This window comes from Bombus bifarius, unplaced genomic scaffold, assembly GCF_011952205.1.
Source record: "Bombus bifarius isolate JDL3187 unplaced genomic scaffold, Bbif_JDL3187 scf7180000007978, whole genome shotgun sequence".
Classification (NCBI taxonomy): domain Eukaryota; kingdom Metazoa; phylum Arthropoda; class Insecta; order Hymenoptera; family Apidae; genus Bombus; species Bombus bifarius.
The window spans coordinates 5250021-5263032 of NW_022884363.1; the positions used below are offsets into that span (position 1 = coordinate 5250021).

General features: G+C 35.5%; 2 protein-coding genes across 2 annotated transcripts; both read left to right on the plus strand.

Moving 5' to 3' along the window:
* The first annotated feature begins 3824 nt into the window (after nucleotides 1-3824).
* LOC117204451 (syntaxin-17) lies at nucleotides 3825-5459 on the plus strand. Its single transcript, XM_033441858.1, has 5 exons — nucleotides 3825-4233; nucleotides 4300-4495; nucleotides 4573-4784; nucleotides 4852-5068; nucleotides 5141-5459. The coding sequence occupies exons 1-5, from the start codon at nucleotides 4102-4104 to the stop codon at nucleotides 5287-5289; spliced, it is 906 nt and encodes a 301-aa protein (XP_033297749.1). The 5' UTR covers nucleotides 3825-4101; the 3' UTR covers nucleotides 5290-5459.
* Nucleotides 5460-9892: 4433 nt separating this feature from the next.
* On the plus strand, nucleotides 9893-13012 carry LOC117204468. Its single transcript, XM_033441894.1, has 2 exons — nucleotides 9893-9981; nucleotides 10347-13012. The coding sequence occupies exon 2, from the start codon at nucleotides 10347-10349 to the stop codon at nucleotides 12909-12911; it is 2565 nt and encodes an 854-aa protein (XP_033297785.1). The 5' UTR covers nucleotides 9893-9981; the 3' UTR covers nucleotides 12912-13012.

Sequence of the window (13012 nt, forward strand, 5' to 3'; positions counted from 1 at the left end):
ACTCGAAGCATGACTGATTGCTCGTTGTCAGTGGATGGATCTCAATGGGATTCATTATTTTCAGAAAACTTCGGTTCTCGCGTCGTTCGTACGGTAGACTGGTTAAATCGGATATCCGATGAAAATCAGCAAACCAATTTACTCGGTATGCCCGAACGATCTTTCGGCTGATCAATCTGTTTCGGACACTCGAATTAGCCGTTTGCATGAATTAATTCACGCGCGCGTGAAGAGCTCCCTTCGTTTCATGGGCGCTCCACCGCCTCCACGTGTGACAAGTCCCGTTTTAAATATTCTTACGAAGCAACGAAAATTAAACACGAAATTAATCATTTTATAAAATGAAACCATTTATCCATTAACGTTAAAGCTATCGGCGTTTAATGTATATCTAGGTGTATCATATTTTCAGAATTATAATTAAAACAGGTAATTAAAAGTGTTTTTATCCCGATAAAAGCCAACGTTGATGTTTGTCAAAACCATCTCTATACTTTTAGTAATTAGAAAAACGAAAAATCTGAAATACGTCATTTTGAATTAAGACATTAAAAATTGTCCCATGACAAATCCTGTACTCGCGTGATTAGCCTTTTGTCAAAAGTTGCACGCGCTTTTGATTCCAGCCTGAACGTGATTCGGCGTATTTTCCACGCGACAAAGATTAATTAAATCGTCGAGGCTGATCCATGACATTGTCGTCGAGCTATAATCCAACGACTCGCTGCACGATAACAAGACACTGGCGAAATCCGCTTTGGAGAAAGCGGAACCAAGAAAATTAATGCGGACGGAGCGGTTCGAAACAGACGACGCATCGTTAGCGTGTCGCGGGGCGTTCAGTTATTCATAAAGTCGTTACTGGCCGGTCCGAAACAGTGCAACTTTCGAAACACATTCTCCCCTGGTAGCTCGTTCTATTATTATCTTATATATTATACTTCGCATATTTTATCATCATCTGGCGTGTGTACGTTGAAAATTTGCATATTCGGCCACGGTAACGCTTGTTTCGCTCGCTTTTATCGAGGTTCGCTCTTTTCGCGCCATACTGGAAAATGAATCTCGTCTGATCCGAGCGCGACACGCGCCGACTTAATGTTATTACGTCGCCGCGGTGTCGTTTAATCGCGTGTGAACTGCAGGTGGAAAGTGCCTCCTAAATGAAAGATTGTTCCCTGGAATTTTATCGCTAAAATCGCTGTTCGGGAAAAATGAAACAGCCTCTAGTTTTTTAAAGAGCATTTTTTGAATACTGCAATACGAGATAGCCGTAGATCAGGATAGCAATTGTTTTCATTTGTTTCTATCTTCGAAGGAATTAATATTCGAATGATAGTTGATTGAATTCTTCTGATATTTATATTTCGAAACTTATGCCAAACGCATTACATTGTGCTAAATATACCTATAATAAAGCCGGACCAATAGTTACTTTGTATTGCAATATGTTAAAGAACAAATTTTAGAAATATGTTTAAAAAACTGAGACAAAATCTGGATTTTTTTTTATCTTTCTAATAAAATACCTTGAATAATCAAATAAAATAGAGTGAATCTGTACTTGAGTGTAAATACAGAGCAATAGCATTTTCCCAGGGTGATAGGGATTCGTTTGACAGCATTGTTCTACGTGACACTCCATGAAACGTTCTTCTAATTTCAATGTTTATCATTGTTTATTTCGACGGAAGCTTTGTCGACTTCGGACCGTTAATTAGCAACTCGAATCTCAAGTCTCTAAAGCGGAGTTTAGGTATAAATTCGGAAGTGGTATTATCTCGTAACAAAGGCACGTGCTCGGCATTGGAGCTTCCCGAGACAGCTACCTAGGAACAGTCGCAACTGCTATTCGTTCACTTGTTCGCGTGCATTCAATAAGCCAAAAGAATACTGCATCCCACAAAGAAACTATAATGCGTACAATAGATCGCAGAAAAACTCTGTTTTCTTTATAACTAAATAAATATTCCTTAAAATTTGCTATGAATCATTAAACTATACCATTCATATATTAAAATAAAAATGTTACTTTGATGACTAATTTTTCCATTAATTCATTCGAGAAACGAAACAACCTACTAAAGACAAACGTTGGTCCTAATATTAAAATTTCAATTACAGTGAATTAACTTTTTAACTGTACGTTACGTACAAGATACAAGACGCTTCTTTTATTAAAATTTCATAGATGGTACAAGAACATAGTACACAGAAGCGTGAATAGATGCTTCGAGAAGAACGAGTTACTAGAATAATATCGATTGCGTAGATTGATTCATTTCGTTATACGCTCATATCCTTCGCTCTCGTTGGATCCGCAGCTAGTTAGAGGCCTGTACCAGTCTGATTGCAGACAAGCACGTTGCATTCTAATGGGCAATACCTTCTTATCCTGCAACATACACAAAGCAAAGATCCGTTGGGCACGTCCATTTTTCCTCTTCCGTTTTATCTTGTTTCGTCTTTCGTAGCTAATTGTCTTATTAGGAAAAATTGAGACGATCGTCTGCTTTGCACGAAACAACGGTCTAACCACGAGTTAATCTTGCCTCTTTCATTTCTCCAGTTGTGTTCATAAAAATATAAATTTGGATAAACATCTACAATTCGGAGATCACTTATGATTACAATCATTTAAGAATAGAATCCGGAAGGCGATAAAATTTCGGCTTGTTATCTTCAATTTAATATCATCGTACGAAAGATAAGAATCGTCGTAATTCGTGGTGGAATAACAAAATTTCAGTAAGCTCTACATTGTCGAAGAACAAATCACTGGAACAGAACACTAGGCGACATCGGTGACGAAAGCTCAAGAGACAGAATATCAAGATAGCCTATAGTAATTTAAATACCGTTTTCAAATAAGAGGTCACCAAAAACCAGGACAAAATGGTTCCCTCCGTTTGGTATATATGACGTATGGTGGTTAATGGAAGCTCACAGGGTGGCGGTTGTGGAAAAACGAGGGAAAGGGAAAAGAGAGCAGCGAAGGGGTGAATAGAACGGAGATGGACGGTGGGACGATGAAGGGACGAAAGAGAAGACTCGATTACACGTCACCGGCAGCCCAGAGCCTATTTGGTCGCAATCGGTTTTTCATTACCGAAAGCTTCATCGGCTTTATACCGAATTGTACATTCGGCAAGCCCTCGTGAAACTCATCAAGATCGTACGTCCTTTTGGAACAGCGTTTCGTGACTTTCTAGCTGGCGCTGAACAAGTAGCTATTGTTTAGCTAACTCTGATAGAACTCGAATTCGAGACGCATCGAAATTCTTGGTACAATTGCTAACTCAATGGTTGTTTGAAAAAAAATATGTAGACGGAATTTTCAGAGTCTGTATCTCTTCCTTTCTCTTTTTGCGTATTGTATCGTTCGAGGAAGATTTAAAAAATATTTGATCGAGGGAAGAAATTTTAGGAAAGATGTACATATGTAAATGGAGTATTGAAGAGTATCTGGAATTCGATAATTTAAAAAATATTTACAGCCTTTATTGTTACAATTTTCTATATTATATGGTCCATTTATATTAGGTAAATGAATAAATCCGAAATATAAATAGTAACGTGGATGGAAATCATAAGTAAATAAATTTCAATCTAAAATAAATAAATTGAAAGTACATCTTAGTAATTCATAAAGTGGTTTCGTTTCAACATTTGAACGAATATTATTTTAACCAAAAACAATGTGCATGCTGCCATCTACTCTCGATAGAATGAGTCATTGCGAATTAACTATTCAAGAAAACTAATACAGATGGCGATGACATCATCTCAATGTTTGCAAGCGTAGTACGTCTCTTATAATTCCTGTATTTAGTCAATGGTTTGACTTAGGAATACTCAACTGATTTATTATTTGTTTTTCGTGTTCCGCATAATACAAAAATAAATTGATCGTGTAAAAAATTATTTTAATATCTAACGATATAAATACTTCATATTTTATACAAAAAGAAGTTATTAATATATGTTTTACAATAACAAGTAACAAACTGATAAAAAAATCTTCGAAGTATCATGTCCAGAGAATTACTAAAACACTAATGTAAGTGACAGGTAAAAATTTGAGACAATAGATATAAAAATATGTCGTCTTGGACTGAAAATGTTGCAATAAAGCAACCTATTAGGCGCTTGGAGATCCAAATTAATAACTTCAATGTGGCCATACCACATCATGTTAACTTATTAAAACGGCATAAAAGTAACATTGAAAAAGTAAGTATTAAATTAGGTTATCTTCTAAGTTTTCACGTAAGTTCACATAAATTCTTGTTGTTACAGTATCGAACACAACATGAGTGGGAAAAGATGAATAGAGAACACATAAATGTAGCTAGGATTATAAAACAGCTTAAAGAATTACTATATCAAATGGATACTTTAAGGGCTCATGTTCTCGATTCTGACATTAATCAGTTTGATAAATTAACTGGCAATGCCCGTACAAGTATCATGAATGCAATCAGAGAATATATGGGTGAAATAAAATTATATTTATATATCACTCACATCATCTGAGGTCACGGTTTGAAGACAATTTATATGTATTTGTAGAACTACAGCTGAATTTGCCCATGTCACAACCAGAGTCACCCAAAGAAGAAGATCAACCCAAAAGTCATCCACTTGACGACACATATATCCAACTCCAGAAAGAACAGCAGGAGCTGCAGCATCAGGAGGCATGTCTGCATACTTGGAACACCTTGCAAGAAGATATACATCAACTTCATCAATTATTTCTTGACTTTAACAAAATTGTTGATGTAAATTTTTTAGTTTATTCAGACTTATCTTTTTGGCTATATTATGATTTTCTACTTATATAATTAGGATCAAAAGGAGCTAGTAAATGCAGTAGAAGACAACATAGAAGTAACAAATGTGAATGTAACAGAGGGTGAGAAATTTCTTCAAAAAGCTGCTAGGTACAAAGTTACTATGTACCCTTTAGCAGGAGCTGTAATTGGAACTTGTATTGGTGGACCGGTTGGTTTACTAGCTGGATTAAAAGTCGGTGGTCTAACTGCACTAGGTTGTGGTATTTTAGGTAAGTTCCACTACCATTAAACACTCCTACAATCTGAATTCGTGATATTTACATTATATATTATATATTCAGGATTTACTGGAGCATCCATAATAAAGAAAAAGGAGATAGAAATGCAAAAATCGAGATCAACGGAGGGGCACAGTTTAACTAAGCAAAAATCTGTGCAGAAATCAATATCTTTACCTGAGAACTTACAAGAAACTAAGAAGGAGTTGTGACATATGCCAAAATGTGATATTAGCGATAAGAGTAAAAGAAAGAATGCCTGCAGTGTCGTTTAGCCTCAAAACACTGATATTAATAATTCAATACGTTTTTAAAGATTTAGGGATTCTTTGTATTTATTCTGTATATAAAACAGGAATATTTTACAAATTATTATTATTATTAGGGATATTATGACTAGATATTTCTATAAAAATAACTTGTGATTTATGATAAATTTTTTTAACTGCAACACGTGACAAACCTATTAAGTTGTGTTTAAGAAAAACATTGTAGATTAATTACGAAATTTTTTGCCGGGACCAAATTTTATTATTAAAATTACTAAGATCCTTAACAAAAATTTCTTTGCTTTGCGAAAAGTAAATTTTTTTATACAATTGTATGAAACATCAACACATATATATATACACGTTATATATTGCATATGCTATATGCTATATATATATTGCATATAGCATATAGATTATTCTCAATAATGATATTAACCAAACAAATGCGATTAGATAGGGTTATGTTATTGCAAATATTACGTCGAAAACGTACATATATAGAAACAATTAAATACTTTTTCACTGAAATGTACTTACAATGATATAAAAATTGTGTGTTATGTTGAGCAGGATCGACGTAATGGAGCACTCGCGACGCGCCTTTTATATGCTTCTTACATGTATCGTGGTGTTTACTCAATTACAAGGTATCGAGCCAACACGAAAACCGAAAGCCTATTGTTGCTTGTAAACAGTGTCTGCAAATAAACTAATATCACGAACGAATACCGAAACCGAACTTGCAATGAAAGTTTGACTTCGTGACTGCGCATAACGAAACGTCTCGATTTACTGCGCATCGATCGTTCGAACTACCATTGACTAAGTTCTGTGATAATACATTCGAAACATATTACAGAAGCGTAGAATTCTATTACTTCATTTGCAAAATGACCTATTCTATGCTATGTTTGTAATTTCATAGGAAAATTTAGTTTCAATTCAAACTAGTATTATACTAAATCGATAATGTCACATGCAACACGAAAATGGTATGGGGGCAGGTGGCGACCGAAACACGGGACAAGAAAAAGCATTGAATGTCACATTATCTACTCTGTACCTCATCCATAATGACGCAATATTTTTTTCTTCTCCCCAGTTTTGAGGGTCACCTGATCTGCTTACCACTTTCGTGTCACATGTGACGTTATCGATAGCAGTGATAGACTATGCGCATAAAACGAATCTCCAACTTGCTATAATTTATTATTATAAAGCATGTTCGATATTAACGTTTATATCATTATTTTTTAAAAATAATTTTTATTCTTTAACTGTAAAAAATTCAAAAGATTTTCCACGTAAAAGTTGTTTGATTTTATAGATAAAACATAAGAAATATTTTTCAAGGAAAAAAAGTAAAAACTCCTTGAGAAAAAGGGAGAATCTTTAAAAAGTTAATAGCTTATAAAAACACATCCTAGTCTTAATTGTAAATTGTTTATTATGATATACATATGTATGTGCGGTGATATTGAATAGAACGTTTCAGATTGTGCAGATTCTGTCTGAAGTTCCTTTTAAAAAATGATGTAGCTACTGATGTGGATCAAATAAATCACCGGCAGCTAAACACTATCGTATTGTGTAAAATTATAGATATCAGTATGCTTATTTACAGAACCAACTATACTTTATAAAAATTAATTTCTGACGGGTTTTGCACAATTTGTACCTTTCTATTGGAGATCAATATTTCAATAAAAAGCTACACATTCGCATCCCTTAATAAATAATTTACATTAAAAGTACAACGTATTTTTATGAACTACTAGTTTAAGTTAAAACTTAGAGTTTTTCTTTCTTTTTCTTCTCCTCAAGATATTCTTATATTTTTTTCAAGTCAACACGGTTCGACGACCATCCATTTTAATTTTCCCATTATTTATGCATATCACCGAAAAAATGAAAAGGAGCCCAATTAAATTCATAATGGGGTCCTTTTTTTACAGTTTAATCGAAACTTTAATATCAATTTAATTTTTCAACTGATACCATTACATATCTTTTTAATTAATAACTTGTTACACATTTCAAGATGCAAAAATACATATACACATATACATATATATATATAGAATAAAAGAATATACACATATACATATATATATATATGTGTATGTAAATTACAATTTGTGGATATGATTTTATCTATAAAATATCTGTGGCAACTCGAGTTCAGATACAATTAAAAACAATAGAGATAAAGACTTAAAATCCATATCAGTAAGATTTTGATCTTTGAATTTTAATTTTGAGTATTTATCTGTTGAAGAACCAACGAATCTCAATTTCTTGCCGAGACATATTGTATCTTCACGAATTTTACTGTTATCGTTAAATAAATTAAACCTTCACGGTAAACAACGCATTCACTGTGACTAAATTAATTCCAAACCAATGCTTTTATTCTATAGGACGAGAAATAGAACAAAATAGTTTACTATTCACATTGTTACAAGTAGCATTCATACATTTAACACTGCTGAGTCCAACATTGTTTGTGCCGCATCTGTGAAAATAGTTTATCCAGTATGAATGCTTCACTGCGCAATGTTAGATAACATTAGAACATTAGATATTAAAATATTAAATATAAGAACATTAGAATATTAAAAACTTTATTAATAATCTTGAAAATGTGCAGAAATTCTGGACTAGTGACATAGAGCTGAGCGAAGTCTACAATGTCTTTTACAATGTAAGCGCAAAAAGATAAGCAGTAATTGCTCGTTGCAACAAAAAGTACTATTACTCAAAACTAATGTCTTATAACAATTACTATCCAATTCCATTTTCTCTACATTTTCTTTTTTTCTCACATCTAAAATATTCAGTTGTACAAATTTCCAACGAGCATGTTGGTGATGTCGAATTATGAATTTCATAATCGGGATCAATATCTATATCGATATTATTATCATCAGTACCCTCTTCATTGAAAAATAGAGCTTCAGATGATAATGACGGCGAGACTTGTTCACGATGCGTTATCAAATCAGTGATCGAATAAAACTGTTAAAATTTTCAATTAGCTATGCCCTAATAGTAATTTTTTGACTATTACCTTCTTCTAAAATAACAGTTATAAAATGAAGTGTATTCGCTGAAACTTTTATTCCACAAATTTTTGCCTAAATAGGAGAATTTTATTTTTGTAGAAGTAGAAAGGAGTTTCCGTTAAAGGGTGTTTTGGAAACTGACAATAAGATATTGGAATGCATTGTATTTTGATTTCAAAAAGAAGGCCGGATGCGGGTTCAGTTTTGTTGGCCCTTGAATTCGACACAGAATCCATTAATAAACAAAACAGTACAAAATTATGCATAAACATACACACAATCATTTCTTGTCAAATAACGGTTTAAAGAAAAGACCACAGCTACTACAAATTCATTAAACATGCTGCAAAATGAGTAACTACTAAAATGGACTTCAAATTTGATAATAACTAATTTATTTAATTGAAAAGATATTTTAACACTGACAAATATGAAAAAGAGTATCTATAAGTATTTCAGCATGTATATGTAAAAAATTTTTTAAGAAATGGTAGTGGGAAGGGGTAACTCGAAAATCATGAATTTTTCAAAAAATATTTTTGCGTAGTTTAATAGACACAATGAAACGAAGCAGCTTTTCTTTAACCTTTTTTTAGGTACCTTTCATCGTTCTTGTATATTTCACAAAAAGAAAAAGATTTTGGATCTTTTCAAGGGATGGTTACACCAAATCATCACATGAAAAAATAGGGCTGTATTGCGGATAAGATAATTCACTTGTACCCAAGGAATTTTCTTAATTTTCGGGTTATATAATTGTCTTTATTGGTCACGAACAGATCAGATTTTCTAATTTTTAGCAGATTGTTTAGATACATCTTCACTTATTTATAGTTTGCTTGTTGATAAAAAATTTACATTAATAGAATTTTTGTAACGTCGAAAAGAATTATGGGTTACAAAATGTAATACTCTGCAAAGTTGCTTACGTATAATTTCAAAGACTGGTATATCAGTTGCATACTATCGGCATAAAAATCACAGTTCCAAGCAAGTATAATGGAAATAAAACTTGTTAATATTGCCGATATTACTATTTTAGATCGGTACTATTTTAATTTCAATTAAGTACACTAAAACATAAAACTAAACGATATTTCCCACAAAATAGCCAGCATAGACAAGTGGAAAGTGTCCTTTCTGTGTACATATCATATATTTTCATGTTGCTAACAATAGGTGAAAACAATAAAGATAATAAAAATAGTGAAAAATTGTTCACTATATTTCTTTATTTCACAAGTATTCAAAGAGTAATTATAGATAGTAAATAAGATTAAAGATCGATTCCACACCGTGAAGATCTCAATGTAGGCTGAAAATAAAAGTCACACGATGTTTGTTCTGGAAGTTTCACTGGTCTGTTAATTTTTCAGTGATAATCAAACACAACAAGCATTAATCTCTGCAAGTGCTGAGACACAGGTGCACGAATGATGAAATCTTATCTTTCATCCAGGTGCCCGATATCTTCTTCCATTTACTTGAATGCGTTTCAGTATATATAAAGGAGTCTAACTGGTAGAAAACACATCAAGTACAACAGTCTTCCCACAAAGTGGTCAAGGTGAGTTTATGGATTGCTCTAAAATACACTTTTATAATATATCAACCATTTTTGTTACGAAACCTATTAATGATCTATTGTCTAAATGACTTTCTCAGTAAGTTAATTTTATACTTATTGGCATCCGAGCGATTTTAATTTCAAGTACTGCAAATAGACAAATACAATTTCGTCATTTGATAAATTCTACCGAAATTCATCAAATCTGTGCAAACAGAAACATTTTAACACGATCAACACTAATCCGATCTCTTTAAACACGTTAACATTTTATCCTCATTTTTACAATTGAAAATACATCTACTTTCAGTGTTTTCGCTTACCAATCAATAAAGCTTATCATTGAACTATCGCCCGTTTTACAGATGAAGCTCCTACTGGTACTGTTCACAACGCTCGTTGCGTTCGCAACAGCGAATTCTCATTACCAATCACCAAATTCGAGATTCCACTACGTTGCCATGTTACAAGCGAAAAACTTCGCCTCTGACGAACTATCCAGAGACATTCACGATTTCCTGAACCTGGTCGACGAGAACAAAATAATGAACATCGTTATGTCCTACCTGGAAGACGACGAAGTGCAGAGAGCAATCGAATACATGTACAGCGAAGCATTCCACGATTTGGTCCGGAAGGTCGAAGCTATGCCAGAATATCAAAATTTGGTGAGGTACATGGAAGACTCTGGCTTGGACATGAAAAAGGTGATCAGCAAAATCCACAAATTGTTCGGTATGGAAGACTACGTACCACCCATGGAATTCTCATCGATGAATACATTATCAAACCTTGGTGGATTGAAAGCTCTGTTCAACGCTGTAGAGGCTGCCCTCCCCTTGGACAAATTCACGGCCATGTACAATGAAAAGATGCACACCTCCCCTGCTTTCCAGAACTTCATGCAAAGGCTGCACTCCGACGAATTCCAGAGAATCGTCACCACGGTTTACCAATCACCAATCTTCCTGGAAATGAGACAGAAGGTCATCAACGACGGAGTGGACCTTGTACCAATCAGGGATTTCATCGAAAAGGTGCTTGGCATTCATCTTCCCAGAGTCGATTCCCGTGCCATGTTACGAGCGGAAATCTTCGCCTCTGACGAACTATCCAGAGACATTCACGACTTCCTGAACCTGGTCGACGAGAACAAAATAATGAACATCGTTATGTCCTACCTGGAAGACGACGAAGTGCAGAGAGCAATCGAATACATGTACAGCGAAGCATTCCACGATTTGGTCCGGAAGGTCGAAGCTATGCCAGAATATCAAAATTTGGTGAGGTACATGGAAGACTCTGGCTTGGACATGAAAAAGGTGATCAGCAAAATCCACAAATTGTTCGGTATGGAAGACTACGTACCACCCATGGAATTCTCATCGATGAATACATTATCAAACCTTGGTGGATTGAAAGCTCTGTTCAACGCTGTAGAGGCTGCCCTCCCTTTGGACAAATTCACGGCCATGTACAATGAAAAGATGCACACCTCCCCTGCTTTCCAGAACTTCATGCAAAGGCTGCACTCCGACGAATTCCAGAGAATCGTCACCACGGTTTACCAATCACCAATCTTCCTGGAAATGAGACAGAAGGTCATCAACGACGGAGTGGACCTTGTACCAATCAGGGATTTCATCGAAAAGGTGCTTGGCATTCATCTTCCCAGAGTCGACTCCCGCGCCATGTTACGAGCAGAAATCTTCGCCTCTGACGAACTATCCAGAGACATTCACGACTTCCTGAACCTGGTCGACGAGAACAAAATAATGAACATCGTTATGTCCTACCTGGAAGACGATGAAGTGCAGAGGGCAATCGAATACATGTACAGCGAAGCATTCCACGATTTGGTCCGCAAGGTCGAAGCTATGCCAGAATATCAGAATTTGGTGAGGTACATGGAAGACTCTGGCTTGGACATGAAAAAGGTGATCAGCAAAATCCACAAATTGTTCGGTATGGAAGACTACGTACCACCCATGGAATTCTCATCGATGAATACATTATCAAACCTTGGTGGATTGAAAGCTCTGTTCAACGCTGTAGAGGCTGCCCTCCCTTTGGACAAATTCACGGCCATGTACAATGAAAAGATGCACACCTCCCCTGCTTTCCAGAACTTCATGCAAAGGCTGCACTCCGACGAATTCCAGAGAATCGTCACCACGGTTTACCAATCACCAATCTTTCTGGAAATGAGACAGAAGGTCATCAACGACGGAGTGGACCTTGTACCAATCAGGGATTTCATCGAAAAGGTGCTTGGCATTCATCTTCCCAGAGTCGACTCCCGCGCCATGTTACGAGCAGAAATCTTTGCCTCTGACGAACTATCCAGAGACATTCACGACTTCCTGAACCTGGTCGACGAGAACAAAATAATGAACATCGTTATGTCCTACCTGGAAGACGATGAAGTGCAGAGGGCAATCGAATACATGTACAGCGAAGCATTCCACGATTTGGTCCGCAAGGTCGAAGCTATGCCAGAATATCAGAATTTGGTGAGGTACATGGAAGACTCTGGCTTGGACATGAAAAAGGTGATCAGCAAAATCCACAAATTGTTCGGTATGGAAGACTACGTACCACCCATGGAATTCTCATCGATGAATACATTATCAAACCTTGGTGGATTGAAAGCTCTGTTCAACGCTGTAGAGGCTGCCCTCCCTTTGGACAAATTCACGGCCATGTACAATGAAAAAATGCACACCTCCCCTGCTTTCCAGAACTTCATGCAAAGGCTGCACTCCGACGAATTCCAGAGAATCGTCACCACGGTTTACCAATCACCAATCTTCCTGGAAATGAGACAGAAGGTCATCAACGACGGAGTGGACCTTGTACCAATCAGGGATTTCATCGAAAAGGTTCTTGGCATTCATCTTCCCAGAGTCGACTCCCGTGCCATGTTATGAGCGAAGTTCTTTTACATTTGCATTTGTAACTCGGTTTTGTGACTAATTGAGAAATGTAACAAATTGTAGTAATTTAGTTTGTATTAAATTTTGCAAGCTTA